Source organism: Drosophila teissieri, chromosome 2L (assembly GCF_016746235.2).
Source record: "Drosophila teissieri strain GT53w chromosome 2L, Prin_Dtei_1.1, whole genome shotgun sequence".
Lineage (NCBI taxonomy): Eukaryota > Metazoa > Arthropoda > Insecta > Diptera > Drosophilidae > Drosophila > Drosophila teissieri.
In genome coordinates this window covers 14,538,151-14,561,931 of record NC_053029.1, presented here as the reverse complement: position 1 = coordinate 14,561,931, position 23,781 = coordinate 14,538,151, and the positions used below count along the sequence as shown (strand labels likewise).

Below are 23,781 nucleotides of genomic sequence, written 5' to 3'. Positions count from 1 at the left end.
AATAAGAAATTAGCCTATGAATATTTTGTGTTTTTCAAAAAACTGTTACAACTTATCGATAGGTGAGCTGGCCCAATTGCTATCAACATCGATAGTACGTAAAAACATCGATTTAAGTTCCAGCTACATACAAAAGTGCATTGAAAAGTTAAAAGAAATATGCCAGTTTGTAAATATTAAAACTACTAGTTCATCTTAATGGAGAATTAGGTGTCTTAGTAGCGGACTTCGGTTGTTTTAATTTGTGAAATGCTAACCATTTGCCTGCAGTCATTTGTATTGCATGGTGGGTGTGTGTGTGTGCTCGCCTTCTGATTGGAGAAAAATGAACGGACTGCGACAACAACAACAGCAGCAACAAAAAAGGGTGAAGTGAGCGCAGAGTGCAGCAATTAAGTTTAATTAAGCCAAACAATTGACTGCGAAGAGTCTGAGCTGTGCTGTCGCCCCCGAAAAGTGCATTTATTAAGGCGATATCCGATTCAAGATCGCCGGGAAGTAAAAACCTAACAGTTGACGAAATGCCACCGTTGAAAACATACCAGATACACGAATACAATGGCAATCCCAGTCCGAATGCAAATACCAATCAGAACGCCAATCAGAACCCCACCGGCGGCAGCGATGGTGACTTCTTTGGCCAAAATCTGGGATCTGGATCGGGTCTGGGAGCCACAGCGGCCAGCCATCGCACAAACCTGCCCTCCTACTGCAACGCCCAGTATCCGTTCAAGGTGCTCTCCAATCTCAATCAACTGCGCGAGCAGTCGCGTTTCTGCGACGTGGAGATCATCGCCGGAATGGCCACATTGAGTGCCCACCGGGCTGTCCTGAGTGCAGCCAGTGCCTACTTCGAGGCCATGTTTCGACCCGAGCTCGGGTTAAATGAGGTCAAGCAAAAATCCGTGGTGCTGCACACAATCGACGGCGATATCCTGCACATCCTGCTTGACTTCATCTACACGGGTCGCTGCGAAATCACCCAGGTAAGCCCATATTCTTTGTCGAAGCTCATTCGCCCCCAATTCCTAATCCCCCCTTTGTTGCTTCAGTCCAATGTCCAGGAGCTTCTGGCCGCCGCCGACATGCTGCAGCTGAACGAGGTGGTCGACGGGTGCTGCGAGTTCCTCTGCCGCGAGCTGCACGCCTCCAATGCCCTGGGCATTTTACGCTTCGCCGAGGCCCACAACTGCGAGTCGTTGGCCAAGAGTGCACTGAACTTTGTCCACGCCAATTTCCCAGCGGTGAGTTTGAGGCACTTGAAAGGCTTGATTTGTAGGTGTACCGCCCAAATGAAAAGGAGGTCATAGAATCAGCATTTGAACATGTTTATATTTTAATGGCAACCACTCAAAAATATTCAAATAGAAAAATTATAAAAATATTCTTATAATAACTATAATTATATACATATATAATAGCCGAAAATGTAAATTCCTATATTAATTGAATAAATTCTTTTATTCTTATAGATAACGCTTGAGGATGAGTTCCTAGAAACGCCACAGACCCTACTTTCGCAGCTACTGAATTCGGAGCTGTTGCGTGTGGACTCCGAGTCGCAGGTGTTCCAGGCGGCACTTCGCTGGATTAAGCACGACGTGACGCAGCGTCGCTGCTACGTCTTCGATGTCCTGTCCCACGTGCGCATGGCCCTTGTTCCGGTGAAGGTGATCGACAAGGCTCTTAAGGACGACTGTCGCGACATGTCGGTGAAGATAGCCCTGCGCTCCATTTGCCGGGACATTGCGTCAAAGCGCGGACAATTGGTGCCGCTACGGGTCTGTCCACGCCAGCTGGCCAAGAAAAATATATATATCATTGGTGGATCTCACCGGGACACGCCACGAACCTGGAACTCGGCCGACTGCATCTTCGAGACGGTGGCCAAATTCGATATATTCCGGCGCGAGTGGACTGAAACGGCGCCCATGGAGGTGGGACGCATCCTGCCAGGTGTATCCGCATTGAATGGCAAGATCTATGTAGTAGGAGGAGAGCGCGGGTCGCAGATTCTGGCCAATGGAGAGGTCTATGATCCACAGAACGATGTTTGGCAACCGATTGCACCGATGATTGTGCCGCGCTGCGAGTTCGGTCTGTGCACCATGGGCGGAAATCTTTTTGCCGTGGGCGGTTGGATTGGCGACGACATCGGTGGCTCCATGGAGTGCTATGATCCGGAGCAGGATCTCTGGAAATTAATGGGCAGCATGCCGCAGCCCAGATTCAGCATGGGTGTGGTCAGTTTCGAGGGTCTCATTTACATTGTGGGTGGCTGCACAACTACAACCCGTCATCTGCCGGATTTAATCAGGTATTTAACCATATATATATATGTATATTCGTAGTAATATACTTTATAAAAATCCATTGCAGCTTCAATCCAGTGACAAAAGAGTGGACCGAGCTGGCCCGCATGCAAACAGCACGCTGTCAAATGGGTGTGGCCGTTCTGGATCGGTACTTGTATGTGGTAGGAGGCAGTAGCATCAGCCAGGACATTCTCAGCTCCGTGGAACGCTACAGCTTTGACGAGGATAAGTGGACTACAGTTTGTGCACTAAACGTGCCCAGAGCCATTCCTGCCGTGGCCGCCGCCGATGGCCTACTCTATGTAGCTGGCGGTGATCAGGTAACGAGATATATACATATAATTCAATTGGAGCCAGTTTTTCTAATTATTTCGTTCATAATCATTATTTCTGCGCCGTATTGCAGCCCTGTGAGGTTAACTTTTACCGAGCCCAAGTGACTATCAATGCTGTCGAGTGTTATGATCCGCTTTCGGACACCTGGAAGAACTGTCCCGATCTACCAGTTAGTCGTTCGGAGGCCGGAGCAGTGGTTGTTTAGGACCTCGGACTGGTTCGAGATGGTCAAACACGAAATCTGTCGTCGTTTTAAGAAAACACGCGCGAAAAACACTCTTTAACTGTAGCTCTTTGACATTGTATACGTTACACACATCACAAATCTCTTCCCTTTTTTCGATTCAATTGAACGTAGTGGTCACTTGCCAAAGATATGTGAGCGCGTTGTTACGGTTGATGTTGTATGTGGGAGCATAGCGCAGCTATTCACCAGTTAGTACACATGCTAATAGTTAGCCACGATGGAAGCAGCCAGCCTCAGATTGTTCCGTAGTTGGAGTTGTCCTTTATAAAAGCGAAACCAAACACCGAAAACCAAAGCATTCACTTTGAAAACAACAAATTTAACGTATCGTAATTGCTGAACATTATTTGAATCAATTATTTGTTTATTTTCAAATGAATTATCTACTTTAATTGTTGAATGCTGACCAGAGTGTTAGGAACAATGTTTGAGGCGCCCTTGAAAAGAGCGAAATCTCCACTGAACTTTGTATTAAGTATAGACATTAGGGACGTTTCCTTATCTGGATGTTAATTCGACTAATTCCATCCCAACAGTATTTTATCCCTAATGCTCGAATATTTATATGAATGCAATTTTATAGAACGTATGTGTCAGTGATTATTACTGTTTTAAAGTTGTTTCTAATTAATTATTGTTTTACCAAAATCTAAATTATCGTAACAAGTTTTTCGTTACTTTTAATAAAATGGCTTAAAGATAAGAAAGTGTCCCTAACTGTACCAAAGCAAATTAATACAAACATTCAAAGATGCGAACTGTATTCATAATAGGTGTATTATCGAAATAAATATACGAATTATTAACTAACAACCAAAAACGACATTTTTCCTCGGAACAGCTTTAATAGGAAATATTTGTTCTTAACAAAAGTGTTTATATTTTAGACAAAATTATTCCATGCCTGAGACTTGACTACTTATAGTCGGAATGCCGGTTACTACAAACTAATTTAAAGTTGTTTTTAATAACTGTTTAGCCTATTTCTGTTCATTATAAGATGTTTAGATGTATTATTCAGTTGGGCCGAATCCCGGCGGTACTGCAATACCGGGACAACCCGCGACAGAGGTGGAGCAAGCTCCTAGCACTCCGTCTGATTCCAAAACATTTGTTGTCCTCCAATGGAGGAACTCTCAGATGTTAATCTGATAAGAACAGATATAGGAAATGAGCCATAATACGGCCAATGAATGTTTGGGGCAGGCCGGGTGAGCGTTTAGTGTTTTTTTGTTAATTAATTTTTTTGTCAACTTTTATTCTTGTTTCAAGGTCTTAATTTGCTTACTATTGTTTCAACTTTTTTTTTAAATTTTATTATATTTATTATATTGGTGTTTTATTCATATATTCTTATTATTCTTAGTTAGGGGAATACTAGATTCGTTGAAAAGTATGTAACAGCAGAAGGAAGCGTTCCGACCATATAAAGTATAATATCTTGATCAGGTATCAGTAGCCGAGTCGATCTGCTGGCGGTCTGTCCGTCCGTCGTCGTCCGTCATAACGTCGAGATTCAGGAACTACAATAAAGTTGAGATTAGCTCAGTCTCCGAGAAGGCAGCGCAAGTTGTCGATCTGTTGCCGCCACCTCTAACGCCACAACCGCCTAAAACTGCCACGCCACACTTTTGAAAAATGTTTGGATATTTTCATTTTTGGTTAGTCTCCTTAATTTCATCGGTTTGCCAAAAAATATTTATGCCACGCCCACCCTAACGCCCACAAACCGCAAAAGCTGCCACGGCCACACTTATGAATGTTGAAATTTGTCATTGCTTGTTGTACAGTATTTATTCAATTGTTGCTTAATTGGTAGGGACTCCATCTTAAGTATTTTTGGCTAATGAGGGAGCCATGGCAGCTGCCTGAACCCGGATACAGGCTCCACATAAATGTCCCGGGACCACCTGATGGTGTCGGCCATCATCAGTCTGCGCATCAGGCCAACATAAAACTTGGAGACACCCAAAGTCTTATGGACCCTTTCGTTCCTGGGGTCTCACGAGCCTAAGGCTCCGTCAATGAATGCCTCCAGTTTTACATGGTATGCCAGGCGCGCAGGGCTTCAGCTAGGGGGCGGTATTTTTCTCCCTTCTCGCCCCTCGCGTTATCAAACGCTTCAGCCCCGTTCTCGAACGGAACAGTCACGTTAACTATGACGATTTTTCTGCTCCGTTCGTCGCGCCATACCAGGTCCGGCCTGAGGTTCACCCTGGGGGTCCCCGGCCGTGAACCAGCCTTGGCGAGGCGTTCCATCACCGCGCTGTGCCTCTGCTGCATTGCGTTTCAGTGGTGCATGCAGTGGCACAACACGTGTGGAATGCTCTTCAGCTGATATCCACAGATCCGGCAGCGCTTGTCGCCGCTGCCCCATCGGATCGCTCCGTTAACTGGGAGGACTCCCAGTCGGGCTCTGTGGATAAACCGCCAGTCATGTGCTATGCGGCTGTGTATCAATGTTATTTCACTACTGGTTCAGGATGAATGTCGTTCACTGGACTGGAATTAGCGTATTGATTTGGACCGACCTTCGTCCGATATTTCGTTTTCATTTGGTCGATTAATATCAGTATTTTGATGGCCAGAAACTATTGAGATATTGCCAAATCTGGAATCGTCGATACTGTAATTCGGAATAGAGTCAATCCGGATTGTATCGGAAAAAAATAATTTAATTTTCCATTTTTGATTATGAAGGATTGCCAAAATTATTTCCGTTTTGCGATTAAATATCAGTATTTTGAACATGCAATATGTTCTATGGAATCATACTCGTGAATCAATTCATTCCAACGAACTGTGTTTACCAAAAAAAATTATTTTTTTTAAATTTATTCCAATTTTGATGATGATTTTTGGATTTGTCCGAAATTGATTTCTGTTTTTTTCGATTAATATCAGTATTTTGATCAGAACATTCGAAATATGGGTCCAATATGGAATGTCATATCTCGTGAATTCGTAATTAAATTCAATCAAACTGTGTTACCAAAAAAATGAATTTTTTTTTTCAATTTTTGCTGATGATTTTGATTTGGCCGAAAAAGATTTTCTGTTTTTTTGCGATTAAATATCAGTATTTGATCAGAACATTCGAAATATGGTCCAAATATGGAATGTCATATCTCGTTGAATTCGTAATTAAATTTCCAATCAACTGTGTTTACAAAAAAAATGATTTTTTAATTTTTCCAATTTTGATGATGATTTTTGGATTTTGTCCGAAAATCGATTTTCTGTTTTTTTGCGATTTAAATATCAGTATTTTGATCAGAACATTCGAAATATGGTCCAAATATGGAATGTCATATCTCGTTGAATTCGTAATTAAATTCCAATCAAACTGTGTTTACAAAAAAAAAATAATTTTTTTTTTTATTTTTTCCAATTTTTGATGATGATTTTTGGATTTTGTCCAAAATCGATTTTCTGTTTTTGCGATTTATATAGTATTTGATCAGAACATTCGAATATGGTCCAAATATGGAATGTATATCTCGTTAATTGATTAAATTTCCAATCAAACTGTGTTTACCAATATTTTTTCGAACTTTATATGCATATTTTGGATTTAAATTGATTTTTTTTTTTTTTTCATTTAATATAGTATTTTGTTCAGAACATTCGAAATATGGTCCAAATATGGAATGTCATATCTCGTTGAATTCGTAATTAATTTCCAATCAACTGTGTTTAAAAAAAAAAAATTTTTTTTTAATTTTTCCAATTTTTGATGATGATTTTGGATTTTGTCCAAAATCGATTTTCTGTTTTTTTGCGATTTAAATATCAGTATTTTGATCAGAACATTCGAAATATGGGTCCAAATATGGAATGTCATATCTCGTTGAATTCGTAATTAAATTTCCAATCAAACTGTGTTTACAAAAAAAATATTTTTTTTAATTTTTCCAATTTTTGATGATTTTGATTGCCAAAATCGATTTTTGTTTTTTGCGATTTAAATATCAGTATTTTGATCAGAACATTCGAAATATGGTCCAAATATGGAATGTCATATCTCGTTGAATTCGTAATTAAATTTCCAATCAAACTGTGTTTACAAAAAAAAATTTTTTTTTAATTTTTTTCCAATTTTTGATGATGATTTTTGGATTTGTCCAAAATGATTTTCTGTTTTTTGCGATTTAAATATCAGTATTTTGATCAGAACATTCGAAATATGGGTCAAATATGGAATGTCATATCTCGTTGAATTCGTAATTAAATTTCCAATCAAACTGTGTTTCAAAAAAAAAAAATTTTTTTTTTAATTTTTTCCATTTTTTGATGATGATTTTTGGATTTTGGTCCAAAATCGATTTTTGTTTTTTGCGATTTAAATATCAGTATTTTGATCAGAACATTCGAAATATGGTCAAATATGGAATGTCATATCTCGTTGAATTCGAATTAAATTTCAATCAAACTGTGTTTACAAAAAAAATTTTTTTTTTTTTTTTCCAATTTTTGATGATGATTTTGGATTTTGTCCGAAAATCGATTTTCTGTTTTTTTGCGATTTAAAATCAGTATTTTGATCAGAACATTCGAAATATGGGTCCAAATATGGAATGTCATATCTCGTTGAATTCGTAATTAAATTTCCAATCAAACTGTGTTTACAAAAAAAAATTTTTTTTTAATTTTTTTCCAATTTTTGATGATGATTTTGGATTTTGTCCAAAATCGATTTTTTGTTTTTTTGCGATTTAAATATCAGTATTTTGATCAGAACATTCGAAATATGGTTCCAAATATGGAATGTCATATCTCGTTGAATTCGTAATTAAATTTCCAATCGAACTGTGTTTACAAAAAAAAATTAATTTTTTTTTAATTTTTTCCAATTTTGATGATGATTTTTGGATTTTGTCCAAAAATCGATTTTCTGTTTTTTTGCGATTTAAATATCAGTATTTTGATCAGAACATTCGAAATATGGTCCAAATATGGAATGTCATATCTCGTTGAATTCGTAATTAAATTTCCAATCAAACTGTGTTTACAAAAAAAATATTTTTTTTAATTTTTTCCAATTTTTGATGATGATTTTTGGATTTTGTCCGAAAATCGATTTTCTGTTTTTTTGCGATTTAAATATCAGTATTTTGATCAGAACATTCGAAATATGGTCCAAATATGGAATGTCATATCTCGTTGAATTCGTAATTAAATTTCCAATCAAACTGTGTTTACAAAAAAAAAATTATTTTTTTTATTTTTTTCCAATTTTTGATGATGATTTTGGATTTTGTCCAAAAATCGATTTTCTGTTTTTTGCGATTTAAATATCAGTATTTGATCAGAACATTCGAAATATGGGTCCAATATGGAATGTCATATCTCGTGAATTCGTAATTAAATTTCCAATCAAACTGTTTACAAAAAAAATTTTTTTTTAATTTTTTCCAATTTTTGATGATGATTTTGGATTTTGTCCAAAATCGATTTTTGTTTTTTGCGATTTAAATATCAGTATTTTGATAAGAACATTCGAAATATGAGTCCAAATATGGAATGTCATATCTCGTTGAATTCGTAATTAAATTTCCAATCAAACTGTGTTTAAAAAAAAAAAAATTTTTTTTTTAATTTTTTCCAATTTTTGATGATGATTTTTGGATTTTGTCCAAAAATCGATTTTTTTTTTTTTGCGATTTAAATATCAGTATTTTGATCAGAACATTCGAAATATGGTCCAAATATGGAATGTCATATCTCGTTGAATTCGTAATTAAATTTCCAATCAAACTGTGTTTACAAAAAAAAATAATTTTTTTTAATTTTTTCCAATTTTTGATGATGATTTTTGGATTTTGTCCAAAATCGATTTTCTGTTTTTTGCGATTTAAATATCAGTATTTTGATCAGAACATTCGAAATATGGGTCCAAATATGGAATGTCATATCTCGTTGAATTCGTAATTAAATTTCCAATCAAACTGTGTTTACAAAAAAAATGATTTTTTTTTTAATTTTTTCCAATTTTTGATGATGATTTTTGGATTTTGTCCAAAATCGATTTTCTTTTTTTTGCGATTTAAATATCAGTATTTTGATAAGAACATTCGAAATATGGATCCAAATATGGAATGTCATATCTCGTTGAATTCGTAATTAAATTTCCAATCAAACTGTGTTTACCAAAAAAAAATTGCATTTTTTTTTTAATTTTTTCCAATTTTTGATGATGATTTTTGGATTTTGTCCGAAAATCGATTTTCTGTTTTTTTGCGATTTAAATATCAGTATTTTGATAAGAACATTCGAAATATGGATCCAAATATGGAATGTCATATCTCGTTGAATTCGTAATTAAATTTCCAATCAAACTGTGTTTACCAAAAAAAAATTGCATTTTTTTTTTAATTTTTTCCAATTTTTGATGATGATTTTTGGATTTTGTCCGAAAATCGATTTTCTGTTTTTTTGCGATTTAAATATCAGTATTTTGATAAGAACATTCGAAATATGGATCCAAATATGGAATGTCATATCTCGTTGAATTCGTAATTAAATTTCCAATCAAACTGTGTTTACCAAAAAAAATTTTTTTTTTAATTTTTTCCAATTTTGATGATGATTTTGGATTTTGTCCGAAAATCGATTTTCTGTTTTTTTGCGATTTAAATATCAGTATTTTGATCAGAACATTCGAAATATGGGTCCAAATATGGAATGTCATATCTCGTTGAATTCGTAATTAAATTTCCAATCAAACTGTGTTACAAAAAAAAATTTTTTTTTTTAATTTTTTCCAATTTTTGATGATGATTTTGGATTTTGTCCAAAATCGATTTTCTGTTTTTTTGCGATTTAAATATCAGTATTTTGATCAGAACATTCGAAATATGGGTCCAAATATGGAATGTCATATCTCGTTGAATTCGTAATTAAATTTCAATCAAACTGTGTTTACAAAAAAAAAATTTTTTTTTAATTTTTTCCAATTTTTGATGATGATTTTTGGATTTTGTCCAAATATCGATTTTCTGTTTTTTTCCGATTTAAATATCAGTATTTTGATCAGAACATTCGAAATATGGGTCCAAATATGGAATGTCATATCTCGTTGAATTCGTAATTAAATTTCCAATCAAACTGTGTTTACAAAAAAAAAATTAATTTTTTTTTAATTTTTTCCAATTTTTGATGATGATTTTTGGATTTTGTCCAAAAATCGATTTTCTGTTTTTTCCGATTTAAATATCAGTATTTTGATCAGAACATTCGAAATATGGGTCCAAATATGGAATGTCATATCTCGTTGAATTCGTAATTAAATTTCCAATCAAACTGTGTTTACAAAAAAAAAAAGAATTTTTTTTTTAATTTTTTCCAATTTTTGAGGATGATTTTTGGATTTTGTCCAAAAATCGATTTTCTGTTTTTTTGCGATTTAAATATCAGTATTTTGATCAGAACATTCGAAATATGGGTCCAAATATGGAATGTCATATCTCGTTGAATTCGTAATTAAATTTCCAATCAAACTGTGTTTACAAAAAAAAAAAGAATTTTTTTTTTAATTTTTTCCAATTTTTGAGGATGATTTTGTCCGAAAATCGATTTTCTGTTTTTGTGCGATTTAAATATTAGTATTTTGACCAGAACATTTGAAATATGGGTCCAAATATGGAATGTTATATCTCGTTGAATTCGTAATTAAATTTCTAATCAAACTGTGTTTACAAAAAAAAATTTATTTTTTTTTTTAATTTTTTCCAATTTTTGATGATGATTTTTGGATTTTGTCCAAACTCGATTTTCTGTTTTTTTCCGATTTAAATATCAGTATTTTGATCAGAACATTCGAAATATGGGTCCAAATATGGAATGTCATATCTCGTTGAATTCGAATTAAATTTCTAATCAAACTGTGTTTACAAAAAAAAATTTTTTTTTTAATTTTTTCCAATTTTTGATGATGATTTTTGGATTTTGTCCAAACTCGATTTTCTGTTTTTTTCCGATTTAAATATCAGTATTTTGATCAGAACATTCGAAATATGGGTCCAAATATGGAATGTCATATCTCGTTGAATTCGTAATTAAATTTCCAATCAAACTGTGTTTACAAAAAAAAAATTAATTTTTTCCAATTTTTGATGATGACTTTTGGATTTTGTCCAAAAATCGATTTTCTGTTTTTTTCCCATTTAAATATCAGTATTTTGATCAGAACATTCGAAATATGGGTCCAAATATGGAATGTCATATCTCGTTGAATCTCGTTATTAATGTTTTCCAATTTTTGATGATGATTTTTGGATTTTGTCTAAAAATCGATTTTCTGTTTTTTTGCGATTTAAATATCAGTATTTTAATCAGAACATTCGAAATATGGGTCCAAATATGGAATGTCATATCTCGTTGAATTCGCAATTAAATTTCTAATCAAACTGTGTTTACCAAAAAAAATTTTTTTTTTAATTTTTTCCAATTTTTGATGATGATTTTTGGATTTTGTCCAAAATCGATTTTCTGTTTTTTTGCGATTTAAATATCAGTATTTTGATCAGAACATTCGAAATATGGGTCCAAATATGGAATGTCATATCTCGTTGAATTCGAATTAAATTTCAATCAAACTGTGTTTACAAAAAAAAAGATTTTTTTTTTAATTTTTTCCAATTTTTGATGATGATTTTTGGATTTTGTCCAAAATCGATTTTCTGTTTTTTTGCGATTTAAATATCAGTATTTTGATCAGAACATTCGAAATATGGTCCAAATATGGAATGTCATATCTCGTTGAATTCGTAATTAAATTTCAATCAAACTGTGTTTACAAAAAAATTTTTTTTTTAATTTTTTCCAATTTTTGATGATGATTTTTGGATTTTGTCCAAAAATCGATTTTCTGTTTTTTCCGATTTAAATATCAGTATTTTGATCAGAACATTCGAAATATGGGTCCAAATATGGAATGTCATATCTCGTTGAATTCGCAATTAAATTTCCAATCAAACTGTGTTTACAAAAAAAAAATTAATTTTTTTTTAATTTTTTCCAATTTTTGATGATGATTTTTGGATTTTGTCCAAAAATCGATTTTCTGTTTTTTTCCGATTTAAATATCAGTATTTTGATCAGAACATTCGAAATATGGGTCCAAATATGGAATGTCATATCTCGTTGAATTCGTAATTAAATTTCTAATCAAACTGTGTTTACAAAAAAAAAGATTTTTTTTTATTAATTTTTTCCAATTTTTGATGATGATTTTTGGATTTTGTCCAAAAATCGATTTTCTGTTTTTTGCGATTTAAATATCAGTATTTTGATCAGAACATTCGAAATATGGGTCCAAATATGGAATGTCATATCTCGTTGAATTCGAAATTAAATTTCGAATAAAACTGTGTTTACAAAAAAAAAATTATTTTTATTTCAATTTTTTCCAATTTTTGATGATGATTTTTGGATTTTGTCCGAAAATTGGTTTTCTGTTTTTTTGCGATTTAAATATCAGTATTTTGATCAGAACATTCGAAATATGGGTCCAAATATGGAATGTCATATCTCGTTGAATTCGCAATTAAATTTCTAATCAAACTGTGTTTACAAAAAAAAAAGATTTTTTTTTTTTAATTTTTTCCAATTTTTGATGATGATTTTTGGATTTGGTCCAAAAATCGATTTTCTGTTTTTTTGCGATTTAAATATCAGTATTTTGATCAGAACATTCGAAATATGGGTCCAAATATGGAATGTCATATCTCGTTGAATTCCTAATTAATTTCTAATCAAACTGTGTTTACAAAAAAAAAAGATTTTTTTTTTAATTTTTTCCAATTTTTGATGATGATTTTTGGATTTTGTCCGAAAATCGATTTTCTGTTTTTTGCGATTTAAATATCAGTATTTTGATCAGAACATTCGAAATATGGGTCCAAATATGGAATGTCATATCTCGTTGAATTCGTATTAATTTCTAATCAAACTGTGTTTACAAAAAAAAAATTTTTTTTTTAATTTTTTCCAATTTTTGATGATGATTTTTGGATTTTGTCCAAAAATCGATTTTCTGTTTTTTGCGATTTAAATATCAGTATTTTGATCAGAACATTCGAAATATGGGTCCAAATATGGAATGTCATATCTCGTTGAATTCGAATTAAATTTCGAATCAAACTGTGTTTACAAAAAAAATGTTTTTTTTTTAATTTTTTCCAATTTTTGATGATGATTTTTGGATTTTGTCCGAAAATCGATTTTCTGTTTTTTTGCGATTTAAATATCAGTATTTTGATCAGAACATTCGAAATATGGGTCCAAATATGGAATGTCATATCTCGTTGAATTCGTAATTAAATTTCAATCAAACTGTGTTTTACAAAAAAAAAATTTTTTTTATTAATTTTTTCCAATTTTTGATGATGATTTTTGGATTTTGTCCAAAAATCGATTTTCTGTTTTTTTGCGATTTAAATATCAGTATTTTGATCAGAACATTCGAAATATGGGTCCAAATATGGAATGTCATATCTCGTTGAATTCGTAATTAATTTCAATCAAACTGTGTTTACAAAAAAAAATTATTTTTTTTAATTTTTTCCAATTTTTGATGATGATTTTTGGATTTTGTCCAAAAATCGATTTTCTGTTTTTTGCGATTTAAATATCAGTATTTTGATCAGAACATTCGAAATATGGGTCCAAATATGGAATGTCATATCTCGTTGAATTCGTATTAATTTCAATCAAACTGTGTTTACAAAAAAAAAATTTTTTTTTTTAATTTTTTCCAATTTTTGATGATGATTTTTGGATTTTGTCCAAAATCGATTTTCTGTTTTTTGCGATTTAAATATCAGTATTTTGATCAGAACATTCGAAATATGGGTCCAAATATGGAATGTCATATCTCGTTGAATTCGAAATTAAATTTCAATCAAACTGTGTTTACCAAAAAAAAATGTTTTTTTTTTAATTTTTTCCAATTTTTGATGATGATTTTTGGATTTTGTCCGAAAATCGATTTTCTGTTTTTTTGCGATTTAAATATCAGTATTTTGATCAGAACATTCGAAATATGGGTCCAAATATGGAATGTCATATCTCGTTGAATTCGTAATTAAATTTCAATCAAACTGTGTTTACAAAAAAAAAGATTTTTTTTTAATTTTTTCCAATTTTTGATGATGATTTTTGGATTTTGTCCAAAATCGATTTTCTGTTTTTTTGCGATTTAAATATCAGTATTTTGATCAGAACATTCGAAATATGGGTCCAAATATGGAATGTCATATCTCGTTGAATTCGTAATTAATTTCTAATCAAACTGTGTTTACAAAAAAAAAATTTTTTTTTTAATTTTTTCCAATTTTTGATGATGATTTTTGGATTTTGTCCAAAATCGATTTTCTGTTTTTTGCGATTTAAATATCAGTATTTTGATCAGAACATTCGAAATATGGGTCCAATATGGAATGTCATATCTCGTTGAATTCGAAATTAAATTTCGAATCAAACTTGTTTACAAAAAAAATTTTTTTTTTAAATTTTTTCCAATTTTTGATGATGATTTTTGGATTTTGTCCGAAAATCGATTTTCTGTTTTTTTGCGATTTAAAATCAGTATTTGATCAGAACATTCGAAATATGTCCAAATATGGAATGTCATATCTCGTTGAATTCGAATTAAATTTCAATCAAACTGTGTTTACAAAAAAAATTTTTTTTTTTAATTTTTTCCAATTTTTGATGATGATTTTGGATTTTGTCCGAAAATCGATTTTCTGTTTTTTTGCGATTTAAATATCAGTATTTTGATCAGAACATTCGAAATATGGGTCCAAATATGGAATGTCATATCTCGTTGAATTCGTAATTAAATTTCAATCAAACTGTGTTTACCAAAAAAAAATTTTTTTTTTAATTTTTTCCAATTTTTGATGATGATTTTTGGATTTTGTCCGAAAATCGATTTTCTGTTTTTTTGCGATTTAAATATCAGTATTTTGATCAGAACATTCGAAATATGGGTCCAAATATGGAATGTCATATCTCGTTGAATTCGAATTAAATTTCAATCAAACTGTGTTTACCAAAAAAAATGTTTTTTTTTTAATTTTTTCCAATTTTTGATGATGATTTTTGGATTTTGTCCGAAAATCGATTTTCTGTTTTTTTGCGATTTAAATATCAGTATTTTGATCAGAACATTCGAAATATGGGTCCAAATATGGAATGTCATATCTCGTTGAATTCGTAATTAAATTCCAATCAAACTGTGTTTACAAAAAAAAATCCATTTTTTTTTAATTTTTTCCAATTTTTGATGATGATTTTTGGATTTTTTCCAAAAATCGATTTTCTGTTTTTTTGCGATTTAAATATCAGTATTTTGATCAGAACATTCGAAATATGGGTCCAAATATGGAATGTCATATCTCGTTGAATTCGTAATTAAATTTCCAATCAAACTGTGTTTACAAAAAAAAATTCAATTTTTTTTTTTATTTTTTTCCAATTTTTGATGATGATTTTTGGATTTTGTCCAAAAATCGATTTTCTTTTTTTATGCGATTTAAATATCAGTATTTTGATCAGAAAATTCGAAATATGGGTCCAAATATGGAATGTTATATCTCGTTGAATTCGTAATTAAATTTCAATCAAACTGTGTTTACAAAAAAAAAATTTTTTTTTTAATTTTTTCCAATTTTTGATGATGATTTTTGGATTTTGTCCGAAAATCGATTTTCTGTTTTTTTGCGATTTAAATATCAGTATTTTGATCAGAACATTCGAAATATGGTCCAAATATGGAATGTCATATCTCGTTGAATTCGAAATTAAATTTCAATCAAACTGTGTTTACCAAAAAAAATGTTTTTTTTTTAAATTTTTTCCAATTTTTGATGATGATTTTTGGATTTTGTCCGAAAATCGATTTTCTGTTTTTTTGCGATTTAAATATCAGTATTTTGATCAGAACATTCGAAATATGGGTCCAAATATGGAATGTCATATCTCGTTGAATTCGAATTAAATTTCGAATCAAACTGTGTTTACCAAAAAAAAATTTTTTTTTTTAATTTTTTCCAATTTTTGATGATGATTTTTGGATTTTGTCCGAAAATCGATTTTCTGTTTTTTTGCGATTTAAATATCAGTATTTTGATCAGAACATTCGAAATATGGGTCCAAATATGGAATGTCATATCTCGTTGAATTCGTAATTAAATTTCAATCAAACTGTGTTTACAAAAAAAAATTTTTTTTTTTAATTTTTTCCAATTTTTGATGATGATTTTTGGATTTTGTCCGAAAATCGATTTTCTGTTTTTTGCGATTTAAATATCAGTATTTTGATCAGAACATTCGAAATATGGTCCAAATATGGAATGTCATATCTCGTTGAATTCGTAATTAAATTTCAATCAAACTGTGTTTACAAAAAAAAAATTTTTTTTTTAATTTTTTCCAATTTTTGATGATGATTTTGGATTTTGTCCAAAAATCGATTTTCTGTTTTTTGCGATTTAAATATCAGTATTTTGATCAGAACATTCGAAATATGGGTCCAATATGGAATGTCATATTCGTTGAATTCGTAATTAAATTTCCAATCAAACTGTGTTTACAAAAAAAAATTTTTTTTTTTAATTTTTTCCAATTTTTGATGATGATTTTTGGATTTTGTCCAAAATCGATTTTCTGTTTTTTGCGATTTAAATATCAGTATTTTGATCAGAACATTCGAAATATGGGTCCAAATATGGAATGTCATATCTCGTTGAATTCGTAATTAAATTTCAATCAAACTGTGTTTACAAAAAAAAAATTTTTTTTTTAATTTTTTCCAATTTTTGATGATGATTTTTGGATTTTGTCCAAAAATCGATTTTCTGTTTTTTGCGATTTAAATATCAGTATTTTGATCAGAACATTCGAATATGGGTCCAAATATGGAATGTCATATCTCGTTGAATTCGTAATTAAATTTCAATCAAACTGTGTTTACAAAAAAAAAGATTTTTTTTTTAATTTTTTCCAATTTTTGATGATGATTTTTGGATTTTGTCCAAAAATCGATTTTCTGTTTTTTGCGATTTAAATATCAGTATTTTGATCAGAACATTCGAAATATGGGTCCAAATATGGAATGTCATATCTCGTTGAATTCGAATTAAATTTCGAATCAAACTGTGTTTACAAAAAAAATTTTTTTTTTTAATTTTTTCCAATTTTTGATGATGATTTTTGGATTTTGTCCGAAAATCGATTTTCTGTTTTTTTGCGATTTAAATATCAGTATTTGATCAGAACATTCGAAATATGGGTCCAAATATGGAATGTCATATCTCGTTGAATTCGTAATTAAATTTCAATCAAACTGTGTTTCAAAAAAAAAAATTTTTTTTTTAATTTTTTCCAATTTTTGATGATGATTTTTGGATTTTGTCCAAAAATCGATTTTCTGTTTTTTTGCGATTTAAATATCAGTATTTTGATCAGAACATTCGAAATATGGGTCCAATATGGATGTCATATCTGTTGAATTCGTAATTAAATTTCAATAAACTGTGTTTACAAAAAAAATTTTTTTTTTAATTTTTTCCAATTTTTGATGATGATTTTTGGATTTTGTCCGAAAATCGATTTTCTGTTTTTTTGCGATTTAAATATCAGTATTTTGATCAGAACATTCGAAATATGGGTCCAAATATGGAATGTCATATCTCGTTGAATTCGTAATTAAATTTCCAATCAAACTGTGTTTACAAAAAAAAATTAATTTTTTTTTAATTTTTTCCAATTTTTGATGATGATTTTTGGATTTTGTCCAAAAATCGATTTTCTGTTTTTATGCGATTTAAATATCAGTATTTTGATCAGAACATTCGAAATATGGGTCCAAATATGGAATGTCATATCTCGTTGAATTCGAAATTAAATTTCGAATAAAACTGTGTTTACAAAAAAAAATTAATTTTTTTTTAATTTTTTCCAATTTTTGATGATGATTTTTGGATTTTGTCCAAAAATCGATTTTCTGTTTTTTTGCGATTTAAATATCAGTATTTTGATCAGAACATTCGAAATATGGGTCCAAATATGGAATGTCATATCTCGTTGAATTCGAAATTAAATTTCTAATCAAACTGTGTTTACAAAAAAAAAAGATTTTTTTTTTTTAATTTTTTCCAATTTTTGATGATGATTTTTGGATTTTGTCCAAAAATCGATTTTCTGTTTTTTGCGATTTAAATATCAGTATTTTGATCAGAACATTCGAAATATGGGTCCAAATATGGAATGTCATATCTCGTTGAATTCGAAATTAAATTTCGAATAAAACTGTGTTTACAAAAAAAAAATTATTTTTATTTCAATTTTTTCCAATTTTTGATGATGATTGTTGGATTTTGTCCAAAAATCGATTTTCTGTTTTTATGCGATTTAAATATCAGTATTTTGATCAGAACATTCGAAATATGGGTCCAAATATGGAATGTCATATCTCGTTGAATTCGTAATTAAATTTCCAATCAAACTGTGTTTACAAAAAAAAAATCCATTTTTTTTTTTTAATTTTTTCCAATTTTTGATGATGATTTTTGGATTTTGTCCAAAAATCGATTTTCTGTTTTTTTCCGATTTAAATATCAGTATTTTGATCAGAACATTCGAAATATGGGTCCAAATATGGAATGTCATATCTCGTTGAATTCGTAATTAAATTTCCAATCAAACTGTGTTAACAAAAAAAAATTAATTTTTTTTTAATTTTTTCCAATTTTTGATGATGATTTTTGGATTTTGTCCAAAAATCGATTTTCTTTTTTTTGCGATTTAAATATCAGTATTTTGATCAGAACATTCGAATATTATTGATATCTCTGAATTCGAATTAAATTCAAAAATGTTTACAAAAAAAATTTTTTTTTTTCAAATTTTTTCCAATTTTTGATGATGATTTTTGAATTTTGACCGAAAATTGATTTTCCGTTTTTTTGCGATTTAAATATCAGTATTTAGATCAGAACATTCGAAATATTGTTCCAAATATGGAATGTCATATCTGGTTGAATTCGTAATTAAATTTCCAATTGAACTGTGATTACAAAAAAAAAATTAATTTTTTTTTAATTTTTTCCAATTTTTGATGATGATTTTTGGATTTTGTCCGAAAATCGATTTTCTGTTTTTTTGCGATTTAAATATCAGTATTTTGATCAGAACATTCGAAATATGGGTCCAAATATGGAATGTCATATCTCGTTGAATTCGTAATTAAATTTCCAATCAAACTGTGTTTAAAAAAAAAAAAATTTTTTTTTTTAATTTTTTCCAATTTTTGATGATGATTTTTGGATTTTGTCCGAAAATCGATTTTCTGTTTTTTTGCGATTTAAATTTCAGTATTTTGATCAGAACATTCGAAATATATGTCCAAATATGGAATGTCATATCTCGTTGAATTCGTAATTAAATTTCCAATCAAACTGTGTTTACAAAAAAAAATCATTTTTTTTTAATTTTTTCAATTTTTGATGATGATTTTTGGATTTTGTCCAAAATCGATTTTCTGTTTTTTTGCGATTTAAATATCAGTATTTGATCAGAACATTCGAAATATGGGTCAAATATGGAATGTCTATCTCGTTGAATTCGAAATTAAATTTCAATCAAACTGTGTTTACCAAAAAAAAAATTATTTTTTTTTAATTTTTTCCAATTTTTGATGATGATTTTTGGATTTTGTCCGAAAATCGATTTTCCGTTTTTTTGCGATTTAAATATCAGTATTTTGATCAAAACATTCGAAATATGGGTCCAAATATGGAATGTCATATCTCGTTAAATTCGTAATTAAATTTCCAATCAAACTGTGTTTACAAAAAAAAATGAATTTTATTTTTAATTTTTTCCAATTTTTGATGATGATTTTTGGATTTTGTCCAAAAATCGATTTTCTGTTTTTTTGCGATTTAAATATCAGTATTTTGATCAGAACATTCGAAATATTGGGCCAAATATGGAATGTCATATCTCGTTGAATTCGTAATTAAATTTCCAATCGAACTGTGTTTACAAAAAAAAAAGGAATATTTTTTTTAATTTTTTCCAATTTTTGATGATGATTTTTGGATTTTGTCCGAAAATGGATTTTCTGTTTTTTTCCGATTTAAATATCAGTATTTTGATCAGAACATTCGAAATATTGGGCCAAATATGGAATGTCATATCTCGTTGAATTCGTAATTAAATTTCTAATCAAACTGTGTTTACAAAAAAAAATCCATTTCTTTTTAATTTTTTGCAATTTTTGATGATGATTTTTGGATTTTGTCCAAAAATCGATTTTCTGTTTTTTTGCGATTTAAATATCAGTATTTTGATCAGAACATTCGAAATATGGGTCCAAATATGGAATGTCATATCTCGTTGAATTCGTAATTAAATTTTCAATAAAACTGTGTTTCCAAAAAAAAAAATAATTTTTTTTTAATTTTTTCCAATTTTTGATGATGATTTTTGGATTTTGTCCAAAAATCGATTTTCTGTTTTTATGCGATTTAAATATCAGTATTTTGATCAGAACATTCGAAATATGGGTCCAAATATGGAATGTCATATCTCGTTGAATTCGAAATAAAATTTTGAATCAAACTGTGTTTACCAAAAAAAATGTTTTTTTTTTTAAATTTTTTTCCAATTTTTGATGATGATTTTTGGATTTTGTCCGAAAATCGATTTTCTGTTTTTTTGCGATTTAAAATTAGTATTTTGATCAGAACATTCGAAATATTGTTCCAAATATGGAATGTCATATCTCGTTGAATTCGTAATTAAATTTCTAATCAAACTGTGTTTACAAAAAAAAATCCATTTCTTTTTAATTTTTTGCAATTTTTGATGATGATTTTTGGATTTTGTCCAAAAATCGATTTTCTGTTTTTTTGCGATTTAAATATCAGTATTTAGATCAGAACATTCGAAATATGGGTCAAATATGGAATGTCTTATCTCGTTGAATTCGAAATTAAATTTCGAATCAAACTGTGTTTACCAAAAAAAAAAATATTTTTTTTTTTTAATTTTTTCCAATTTTTGATGATGATTTTTGGATTTTGTCCGAAAATCGATTTTCCGTTTTTTTGCGATTTAAATATCAGTATTTTGATCAAAACATTCGAAATATGGGTCCAAATATGGAATGTCATATCTCGCTAAATTCGTAATTAAATTTCCAATCAAACTGTGTTTACAAAAAAAAATGAATTTTATTTTTAATTTTTTCCAATTTTTGATGATGATTTTTGGATTTTGTCCAAAAATCGATTTTCTGTTTTTTTGCGATTTAAATATCAGTATTTTGATCAGAACATTCGAAATATTGGGCCAAATATGGAATGTCATATCTCGTTGAATTCGTAATTAAATTTCCAATCGAACTGTGTTTACAAAAAAAAATGAATATTTTTTTTAATTTTTTCCAATTTTTGATGATGATTTTTGGATTTTGTCCGAAAATGGATTTTCTGTTTTTTTCCGATTTAAATATCAGTATTTTGATCAGAACATTCGAAATATGGGTCCAAATATGGAATGTCATATCTCGTTGAATTCGTAATTAAATTTCTAATCAAACTGTGTTTACAAAAAAAATCCATTTCTTTTTAATTTTTTGCAATTTTTGATGATGATTTTTGGATTTTGTCCAAAAATCGATTTTCTGTTTTTTCCCGATTTAAATATCAGTATTTTGATCAGAACATTCGAAATATGGGTCCAAATATGGAATGTCATATCTCGTTGAATTCGAAATTAAATTTCGAATCAAACTGTGTTTACCATAAAAAATGTTTATTTTCTTAAATTTTTTCCAATTTTTAATGATTTTTGAATTTTGTCCGAAAATCGATTTTATGTTTTTTTGCGATTTAAATATCAGTATTTTGATCAGAACATTCGAAATATGGGTCAAATATGGAATGTCATATCTCGTTGAATTCGAAATTAAATTTCAAATCAAACTGTGTTTACCAAAAAAAAAGTTTTTTTTTTTTAATTTTTTCCAATTTTTGAAAATCGATTTTCCATTTTTTTGCGAAATATCAGTATTTTGATCAGAACATTCGAAATATGGGTCCAAATATGGAATGTCATATCTCGTTAAATTCGTAATTAAATTTCCAATCAAACTGTGTTTACAAAAAAAAATGAATTTTATTTTTAATTTTTTCCAATTTTTGATGATGATTTTTGGATTTTGTCCAAAAATCGATTTTCTGTTTTTTTGCGATTTAAATATCAGTATTTTGATCAGAACATTCGAAATATTGTTCCAAATATGGAATGTCATATCTCGTTGAATTCGTAATTAAATTTCTAATCAAACTGTGTTTACAAAAAAAAATCCATTTCTTTTTAATTTTTTGCAATTTTTGATGATGATTTTTGGATTTTGTCCAAAAATCGATTTTCTGTTTTTTTGCGATTTAAATATCAGTTTTTAGATCAGAACATTCGAAATATGGGTCAAATATGGAATGTCTTATCTCGTTGAATTCGAAATTAAATTTCGAATCAAACTGTGTTTACCAAAAAAAAAATTATTTTTTTTTTAATTTTTTCCAATTTTTGATGATGATTTTTGGATTTTGTCCGAAAATCGATTTTCCGTTTTTTTGCGATTTAAATATCAGTATTTTGATCAAAACATTCGAAATATGGGTCCAAATATGGAATGTCATATCTCGTTGAATTCGAAATAAAATTTTGAATCAAACTGTGTTTACCAAAAAAAATGTTTTTTTTTTTAAATTTTTTCCAATTTTTGATGAAGATTTTTGGATTTTGTCCGAAAATCGATTTTTTGTTTTTTTGCGATTTAAAATTAGTATTTTGATCAGAACATTCGAAATATTGTTCCAAATATGGAATGTCATATCGCGTTGAATTCGTAATTAAATTTCTAATCAAACTGTGTTTACAAAAAAAAATCCATTTCTTTTTAATTTTTTGCAATTTTTGATGATGATTTTTGGATTTTGTCCAAAAATCGATTTTCTGTTTTTTTGCGATTTAAATATCAGTATTTAGATCAGAACATTCGAAATATGGGTCAAATATGGAATGTCTTATCTCGTTGAATTCGAAATTAAATTTCGAATCAAACTGTGTTTACCAAAAAAAAAATTATTTTTTTTTTAATTTTTTCCAATTTTTGATGATGATTTTTGGATTTTGTCCGAAAATCGATTTTCCGTTTTTTTGCGATTTAAATATCAGTATTTTGATCAAAACATTCGAAATATGGGTCCAAATATGGAATGTCATATCTCGTTAAATTCGTAATTAAATTTCCAATCAAACTGTGTTTACAAAAAAAAATGAATTTTATTTTTAATTTTTTCCAATTTTTGATGATGATTTTTGGATTTTGTCCAAAAATCGATTTTCTGTTTTTTTGCGATTTAAAATTAGTATTTTGATCAGAACATTCGAAATATTGTTCCAAATATGGAATGTCATATCTCGTTGAATTCGTAATTAAATTTCTAATCAAACTGTGTTTACAAAAAAAAATCCATTTCTTTTTAATTTTTTGCAATTTTTGATGATGATTTTTGGATTTTGTCCAAAAATCGATTTTCTGTTTTTTTCCGATTTAAATATCAGTATTTTGATCAGAACATTCGAAATATGGGTCCAAATATGGAATGTCATATCTCGTTGAATTCGAAATTAAATTTCGAATCAAACTGTGTTTACCATAAAAAATGTTTATTTTCTTAAATTTTTTCCAATTTTTGATGATTTTTGAATTTTGTCCGAAAATCGATTTTATGTTTTTTTGCGATTTAAATATCAGTATTTTGATCAGAACATTCGAAATATGGGTCAAATATGGAA

The 23,781-nt window shown here is 29.3% G+C and overlaps 1 protein-coding gene and 1 pseudogene across 1 annotated transcript; one reads left to right on the top strand and one right to left on the bottom strand.

The window, feature by feature from the left end:
• The first annotated feature begins 111 nt into the window (after nucleotides 1-111).
• On the top strand, nucleotides 112-3,718 carry LOC122618635 (actin-binding protein IPP-like). Its single transcript, XM_043795219.1, has 5 exons — nucleotides 112-986; nucleotides 1,053-1,244; nucleotides 1,473-2,317; nucleotides 2,380-2,635; nucleotides 2,722-3,718. Exons 1-5 carry the CDS (start codon nucleotides 522-524, stop codon nucleotides 2,854-2,856), a joined length of 1,893 nt encoding a protein of 630 aa, XP_043651154.1. The 5' UTR covers nucleotides 112-521; the 3' UTR covers nucleotides 2,857-3,718.
• Nucleotides 3,719-3,914: 196 nt separating this feature from the next.
• On the bottom strand, nucleotides 3,915-4,096 carry LOC122611996 (annotated as a pseudogene).
• Between the last annotated feature and the right edge of the window lie 19,685 nt (nucleotides 4,097-23,781).